At 40.4% G+C, this 8,969-nt stretch overlaps 1 protein-coding gene across 1 annotated transcript in view; it reads left to right on the top strand.

The window, feature by feature from the left end:
* Positions 1–450: 450 nt before the first annotated feature.
* ETFA (electron transfer flavoprotein subunit alpha) overlaps positions 451–8,969 on the top strand; it is an 82,274-nt gene continuing 73,755 nt past the window's right edge. Inside the window, exon 1 of the mRNA XM_080808510.1 lies at positions 451–605. Coding sequence (XP_080664636.1) covers positions 567–605 — 39 coding nt within the window. The 5' untranslated portion in view covers positions 451–566. The remainder of the gene's footprint in view (positions 606–8,969) is intronic.

Raw genomic sequence — 8,969 nt, 5'->3', positions numbered from 1 at the left:
CTTTCCATGAAGGAACGATTGTTTCCTTCAGAGTCTGGTGAGGTCAGCATCCCATGCATCCTTTTATTATAATCCCCTGACCTGGAAAATGTGTTCAGCACGTTGCAGGTGTAGCGCTGATATGTGTGAACAAATGAGCGAGCAAAAGATATAGGAGTGCGAGGGCTGGGAAGCCAGGAGAGTGACGTCAGCATCCCAGGGGGCAAGCTCACGGTAACCACGGTGTCCACTGTGGGGCGGAGAGGCCTTCTGGGCCACCGTAACCTGCAATTCACCAGCTCCGCCAGGCATTCCGCCGCCGCACTTCACCCGCGGCCTCTCAGAGGAACGTCTCACCTTTGCCCTACTTCCAAGTCTGGTCCCTAACTTTCCGCCGTCCCCATTGGCTGCGCGACTGCCCAATGGGCAGACAGAAACCGTGAACTCCTGCTCTTTGCCTGAGGCGTTCCCGCTCTCGTTCGCGCGTCTCGCGAGCGTTGTAGTGACTCGCAGAGGCTGTCCAGCTGCGCTCGGCCGCGGGTTGCTGGAAGACTGACGTTGCTGTGAGGCGGACGGGAGCGGAGACCATGTTCCGAGCTGCGGCTCCAGGGCAGCTCCGGCGGGCGGTGAGTCCCGGAGGGGTGGGCCGAGCCCGGTGACGGGCCAGCCGCAGTGTGCCGTCCCCGTGAGAGTCTTGGCGAGGGTCACCGTCTCCTACGGACCTGACCGACCTGACCGCAGGCAGGCCCAGCCCGGTCTGCAGCTCGTGCTCGGGGTTCTGGGGCCTGCTGTGGACTCCTTCCGGGTCGCCTGCGTTGGGGGCGGGGGCGAAGTCCGAGGACAGAGTGACCTCGAGTAGAGGCTGCGCTTCTGTTTCCCACTTCCACTCGGTGCTCCGGGTTTACTCTGCTCTCTCCCAGGCCGCCAGGTTCTCTACGTTGGCTGGGAGCCGGCTGCCACATCCCCGGGAATCACTAATAGAGGGAGGAAAATGTCGCTGCTGGGATGCCCACTGGGAAGCTTGGGAAAGAGTTTAAAACTTGAATTCTAAAACCTTTTCTCTGGGCGCGTCGTGGCTGCTGGGATCCGCTCACAATCTGGGGGACGGAGGCTGGAAGGGGAGGTTTTGTGGAAACTTGCTCTGCTCCCTGGCTTTTGGGGCAGTGCTGAGTATAGGTGATTGTAGTGTAAAGTCAGTCATCCAATTTGACAGCTTTAGCCAGTTTTGAAAGGCAGGCATCTTTTTATACTGCAGTAGTAGATTGTTGGCTAAAGAGCCAGGGAACTGTTGATAGTGGTTAAGTTTTTGATGCTTTCTTTAGTGACAAATCATGAGTTTACCACATTTCTCTCTTGTGGGAAATACAGATAGAAAGTATATCTTTGTCTTTATGCTACGGGACAGTAGTATTTGGAGGTTGATCAATTACAAGTCAAATAACAATTTATATGGTGAATCCTGTAAGTTTTCCAATTTACAATTAGGCTGACTGAAAAACAAGATTGTTAAACTGGGTCAGAAACCTTGCTGACGTTTTGTACTTTTCCTGCAGGTGGTTTTATGCATGCATATTTTCCCATCCCATAGAGATTTTTCTCTCTGAGCCATAGCTGGCAATATTCCTAGATGTCTGTAGGCTCTTTTTCTGTGTATTCCTTGTTTCATTAAAAAAAAAAAAAAAATCCCGTGTGTCCCTCTTCCTTGTAAGAAAAGTTCAAATCTCCATCCTTCAAGGCAGTATTCATTCTTTCTCCCAGGAGATTTTTTTCCCCAGAAGATAGACATAAACAACTTAAAGTCATGGATTTGGGATAATTCCACGTATTAGTGTCAGACTGGCAGAAAAATAGCTACACAGTAATTAGAAGGTAGTGTTGTGGACAGGTTAGGAGTCTGGCATAAGTGAAATAATTTGGCGCCTAGGTGGCTCAGTTGGTTAAGCATCTACCTTTGGCTCAGGTCATGATCTCAGGGTCCAGGGACTGAGCTTCATGTCTGGCTCCCTGCTCAGTGGGGAGTCTGCTTCTCCTTCTCTCTCTGCCCTCCACCCCCACTGTGTTCTCTCTCTCTAAAATAAATAAAATCTTTAAAAAAAAAAGTGAAATAATTTTAGTTGAGGGCAATTTAGGACTCGGATGTTTTATAGATCTAACAGAAAAAATGTAATGATTAGCTTAAGTAATTCTTGTCAACACAATTTACCGATAGACATTCACAGTATTTCCAAATCTTTATTGTGGTTTGCCAAGAAGTTTGACCTTGACTTATTTTGAAAATATGAAGTCAGGCTAAGTAGAGTAGTTGCTCTAAAGTCATAAGAATGTTTCAGAGTTGAATTTCAAGACTATAAGGAAGTGGTGGGAACACTTCTAAAATAGATCTATAAATACCCATACATATTTAACTTTTTAAATTTTGAAATAACTTCAGACTTACAGGAAAGCTCTAAGAATAGTGTACATAATTCCCAAAACCCTTTCAGTTTTACTAGCTATTAACAGTTTGGCTTATTTGCTTTCTCTCTTTTCATATATACTTATTATTTATCTTTTTCTCTTTTTTTAAAAAAATGATTTATTTATTTGAGAGAGATAGCTCTTGAGAGAGAGAGAGAGGGAGAGAGAGGATGTGCACATTTGTGCTGGGGGAGGGGCAAAGGGAGAGGGAGAGACTCCACAAGCAGGATCCCGCCTAAGTGTGAAGCTGGATTTGTGGAGCTGAGATCATGACCTGAGCTGAAACCAGGAGTTGGCCACTCAACCAAATGAGCCACCCAGGTGCCCCTTGTTATTTTTCTGAACAATTTGAGAATGTGTTGCAGACATGCCCCTTATTCTTAAGTAAGTCGGGTGTGTATTTTCTGAGAACAAGGAGGTTCACCTTTAATTTCCGCAGTAAAATTGGCAAAGTCAGGAACTTTAACAATGGTACAATACTGTTATCCAATCTGCAGACATTCAGATGTTGCTAGTTGTCACATTAATATCATTTATAGCAATTTTTCTAGCAGTTTGGTTTAGGGTAGTGCAGGATCATGCCTTGCATTTAGTTTTCATGTCTCATTTAGTCTTTGTTGGAAAAGCCCCTCAGCCTTTCTTTAGCTTTGATGGCATTGACATTTTTGAAGAGTACAGGCCTTTTTTGTTGACTGTTTCCAGTTTAGGTTTGTCTGGTGTTTCCTCATGTTATTTTGGCAGGAGTTTTTGCAGAAGTGATATATGTTCTCAGCATATCATGTTAGGAGACTCATAATACTGATTTATCATGTTAGGAGACTCATAATACTGATTTATCCCATTATTGGTGGTGGTAACTTTACTTGGCTTAAGTGTTGTTCACCAGGTTTTTCCACTAACAAGTAACTACTTCTACCTTTGTGATTTTAAACTAATTTGTAGGGAGATATATTGAGATTATGTAAATCATTTGTTTCTCTCAGGCTTTCACCCACTAGTCTTTTTTTTTTTTTTTAATTAACATATAATGTATTATTTGCCCCAGGGATACAGGTCTGTGAGTCATCAGGCTTACACATTTCACAGCACTCACCATAGCACATACCCTTCCCACTGTCCATAACCCAACTACCCTGTCCCTACCCCCCTATCCCCCAGCAACCCTGTTTGTTTTGTGATTTATCTCCCCCGCATGCCATCTTGTTTCATTTTTTTCCTTCCCTACTCCCCCAACCCCACCCCCTCGCCGCTCTGCCTCTCAAATTCCTCATATCAGGGAGAGCATACGATAATTGTCTTTCTCAGATTGACTTATTTTGCTCAGCATAATACCCTCTAGGTCCATCCACGTCATTGCAAATGGCAAGATTTCACTTTTGATGGCTGCATAGTATTCCATTGTGTAATATATACCACTTCTTCTTTATCCATTCATCTGTTGATGGACATCTATGTTCTTTCCATGGTTTGGTTATTGTGGACATTGCTGCTATAAACATTTGGGTGCACGTGCCCCTTCAGATCACTATGTTTGTATCTTTAGGGTAAATACCCAGTAGTGCAGTTGCTGGGTTGTAAGGTATCTCTATTTTCAACTTTTTGAGGAACCTCCATACTGTTTTCCAGAGTGGTTGCACCAGCTTGCCTTCCCACCAACAGTGTAGGAGGGTTCCTCTTTCTCTGCATCCTTGCCAACATCTGTCATTTCCTGACTTGTTAATTTTAGCCATTCTGACTGGTGTGAGGTGGGATCTCATTGTGGTTTTGATTTGTATTTCCCTGATGCCGAGTGATGTGGAGCACTTTTTCATGTGTCTGTTGGCTATCTGGATGTCTTCTTTGCAGAAATGTCTGTTCATGTCCTCTGCCCATTTCTTGATTGCATTATTTGTTCTTTGGGTGTTGAGTTTGCTAAGCTCTTTATAGATTTTGGATACTAGCCCTTTATCTGATATGTCATTTGGGAATATCTTCTCCCATTCTGTCAGTTGTCTTTTGGTTTTGTTGAGTGTTTCCTTTGCTGTGCAAAAGCTTTTTATCTTGATGAAGTTCCGATAGTTCATCTTTGCCCTTGCTTCCCTTGTCTTTGGTGATGTTTCCAGGAAGAAGTTGCTGGGCTGAGGTCAAAGAGGTTGCTGCCTGTGTTCTCCTCAAGCATTTTGATGGATTCCTTTCTCACATTGAGGTCCTTCATCCATTTTGAGTCTATTTTCATGTGTGGTGTAAGGATATGGTCCAGTTTCATTCTTCTGTATGTGGCTGTCCAGTTTTCCCAACACTATTTGTTGAAGAGACTGTCTTTTTTCCATTGGACATTCTTTCCTGCTTTGTCGAAGATTAGTTGACCATAGAGTTGAGGGTCCATTTCTGGGCTCTCTATTCTGTTCCATTGATCTATGTGTCTGTTTTTGTGACAGTACCATACTGTCTTGATGATTACAGCTTTTAATAGAGCTTGAAGTCTAGAATTGTGATGCCACCAGACTCGGCTTTCTTTTTCAACATTCCTCTGGCTATTTGGGGTCTTTTCTGGTTCCATATAAATTTTAGGATTATTTGTTCCATTTCTTTGAAAAAAATTGATGGTATTTGGATAGGGATTGCATTAAATGTGTAGATTGCTTTAGATAGTATAGACATTTTCACAATATTTGTTCTTCCAATCCATGAGCATGGAACGTTTTTCCATTTCTTTCTGTCTTCCTCGATTTCTCTCATGAGTACTTTATAGTTTCCTGAGTACAGATTCTTTGCCTCTTTGGTTAGGTTTATTCCTAGGTATCTTATGGTTTTGGGTGCAATTGTAAATGGAATTGACTCCTTAACTTTTCTTTCTTCTGTCTTGTTGTTGGTGTATAGAAATGCAACTGATTTCTGTGCATTGATTTTATATCAGGACACTTTACTGAATTCCTGTATGAGTTCTAGCAGTTTTGGAGTGGAGTCTTTGGGGTTTTCCGCATAAAGTATCATATCATCTGCAAAGAGTGAGTTTGATTTCTTTGCTGATTCGGATGCCTTTCATTTCTTTTGTTGTCTGATTGCTGAGGCTAGGACTTCTAGTACTATGTTGAATAGCAGTTCACCCACTAGTCTTAACATATATTGTTGTTAAGAGAAATTATTACTGTGGTGTAAAATGGTAATTTTTCTAATTCCATCATTCCTTCTACATTTATTAGCATTCCATTTTAAGGAAGAACATTTCCTTATTTCTTATTTATGTATTTATTATGGATCCTTTATTTAGTATGTTAAAATCCACTATTAGTGAATATTTTTTAGAAAATATTTATTTATTTATGAGAGAGAGTACATGTGCCCCCGAGCTTGTATGGGTAGGGTGGTAGGGGCACAGGGAGAGGGAGAGAGAGAATCCTCACGCAGATTTGCTGCTGAGTGCAGAGACCAACATGGGGCTCAATCCCAGGACCCTGAGATCATGACCTGAGCTGAAATCAAAAGCTGGCTGGTTAACTGACTGAGCCACACAGGTGACCCACGATCTTACATTTTCTGATGCTCTCAAGTTGTCTTATATTTCTATAGTGGGAGTCCCATCTGGCTCCTGTTTTCTTGTGATGATGTGGGAAACAAAGCCAAAAGAAGAAAATTAAATTTCCTTATTGCCTACAGCCCACTGACAAGTCCTTGAAACAGGTAGAGTGACCTTCCTCTAGGAACTCAGCTGCCTCTATGATTAACATTATCCTGACCTCCAGGATCCTGTAAGTCTTCTTTACACATACAAATTCCTTTGGAAACTTCCTTTATCTTTACCACCAAGATACATGTTTGCAATCATCCTCTAAGAATATGGCCTACTAATATCCATCTGAAAGGTCTCATGACGAAGGTTTTACTAGGTAGTAATAAATGACCTTTCCCTAACAATGACTAGTGCCTCAGAAGCTAGTCATCTGTCATAGTGCCAGTATAGCTCTTTCTGCCATGGGTCCTGTCTCTGTGCTTTACTAAAATCACCCTTTTGCACTGAAGACATCTCAAAAACTCTTTCTTGGCCATCAGCTCTGAACCCCAACATTTATACATCAGTGATGTCATGAAGTCAAATAGCTTATCTGAAATCCCTACTCTTGAAATTTTAGAAAATTTATTCTGTAGCTAGCCATGGATTATTTAGGAAGATACAATTCCATAAAATATATTTTTAATAATAGATTATAATCTATTAAAAGATTATCTTGAACTGTTAATGATGTGTACATAGCTAATCACACACTTAAAAATGATTAAGATGATACATTTTATAAGTGTAATTTATATCTTTAAAGAAAAGGTATCTTAAATTATTAGAATGTAAGTTAAATGACTTGCATTTGTTTTCCAAGTTCTGTTTCCAGTATTGACCTGATATGTGCCCTTGAGCAAAGTCTTTCATCTTTGGGGGGCTCTGAAATGTCATCTGTTTAATGAAGGTGGTATTTTACATCTACAGTAAAGAACTAGAGAACACATTAAGAGGAAAATAGGTAGGCATTTGCAATTAGTTAACATTCTTGTGGGGAAATCAATCTGAATTATGAGTATTATTTTATATTCATTTGCATTTGAAATTGATTTGTTGACTAATTAAGATACCAAAGATATACTTTATGTGGGGAGTGAAGCAACCCTTTTCAAGGGCATTTGAATGTTCCTGTTTTTGGATTCATTGCCACATGGGGAGGCATAACAATCATGATTCAGAAGCTGTGAAACTGGTGTGAAGGAACATGGCATTTTTCAGAGTCTATGGCCTATCATTGACAAATGAGATTGAACTGTGTAATTTGCATGCAAATTTTAATTTCTTTTGAAAGAAGAAAGAGAGCCAATTTTGATGGTTCTAAAAGATTTATTGTATGAGGTGAATTCTGTAAAATTATGCTGCCTGCTAGTATGTCTACTAAGGGTCTTGTATGTTTTTAAAATGAAGTAAATTGAGTGTGTTTTTAATATAACCAATGTCATATGACATTTCTAGTCATGATTAAAAGCTACCATATTTTATTATTAAAGAGGTTAAAGTAAGTTATTTAGTTTAAGTACAAAAATGTAAATAAGGAAACAAGGAAATAAGGAAAGGTGATTTTAATTACATATTATTTATCCTTTTCATTAGAACTGGGAAAGATTTTTTTTTTAATTTTATTTATTATTTGATAGAGGGAGAGCACAAGCGGGGTGGATGGTGGGCAGAGGGGAGAGGGAGAAGCAGGCTCCCTACTGAGCAGGGCGCTGGACACGGGGCTCCATCTCAGGACTGTGGGATCATGACCTGAGCTGAAGGCAGATGCTTAACCAGTTGAGCCACCCAGGTGCCCCAGAACTTGGAAAGATTTTATAGCTTACTCTTGCCTTTTTATTTTTGAGTTAAGAAGCAAAAAGACCCTCATACTGTCCTTCTCCTTACCCATATCTCACTTAGTTTTCAAAGATGGTGGGGTGGGGAGAGGAGTAGGTTAAAATTATTCTTACTACTTTAGGTTTTGAGTGGGTTTGTAAGGGTAAAGTAGGGAGTTAGAATCCAGCTTTTTTTTTTTTTTTTTTTTTTTAAACACCTATGGTAGTTTACTACATGAACACAGACTTGAAGTCATAGCAGGAACTTCTGAGTAGTAAATCTCTGTGGTTACACCTAAAAGACTGAAAAAATAAAAAGCAGTGTCAACACTGTTAAGAGAAGGACCAAAATTTATCCATTGGACTTAGCTATAACAAGGTTGTTAGTGACTTTGAAGAAACTGGATTCAGTGTTATAGTGGGTGTGAAAGCCAGTTTGCTGTGAGTAAAGAAGATAAAGATGAGGCAGTAATTGATGATTACATTATTTTCAAGAAGTTTGGCTCTGAAAGGGTGGAGAGAGAATGATAACCCCTTTAAGGCCTGCCCTCAAAAAGTATACCATCTCAGAAGGGCCAGTGAGCTCTGTGAGGTATGCAGTTGGTATGTGAAAGAAAACTTCACATTTTACTATTGAAACGAAGTCTGGTCAGTTTTGGTAAGTTTTCTGAAAGCATGATGGGGTATCTTTTGTAGTGATTTAACAATTTATATACTGTTCTTGGTAGGTAGACATGTAAGTGCTTAGATAATTAAGTTACCAGTGAGATACAAAGAGTTTAGTTTATCATTTGGGGGAAACTTCAGTTAGTCACTAAACATTCATTGAGTGCCTGCTATGTGGCAGGCACAAAGGTAGGTACTGATTTCACTGTGGAGAACAGACACACCTAATTTCTGCTCACATGGTGTGAGTAGATAAGGGAAGACAGACGTTGAACACATTATTTTAAGTATGATCATTGTAACAGGAAGGTGTATAGGGTATTTAGGAAACACATAGTGGCAGGGAGGATAATCTAGTTGGGGGTTGGGGAAACTAAAAAGATATCTGAAATTACTTTGTAAACTGAGGTGCTTTTTAATTGTTGTTGAGTGCTGAAGTAATAAAGGTGAAGGATTTTCTTTAGGTAAAAAACATTTTTGAGTTTTGGCTATCTTAAATCATTTGTTTATTATTTTAATTC

This window comes from Martes martes, assembly GCF_963455335.1.
Source record: "Martes martes genome assembly, chromosome: 7".
Lineage (NCBI taxonomy): Eukaryota > Metazoa > Chordata > Mammalia > Carnivora > Mustelidae > Martes > Martes martes.
This window is presented reverse-complemented; position numbering and strand designations above follow the sequence as displayed.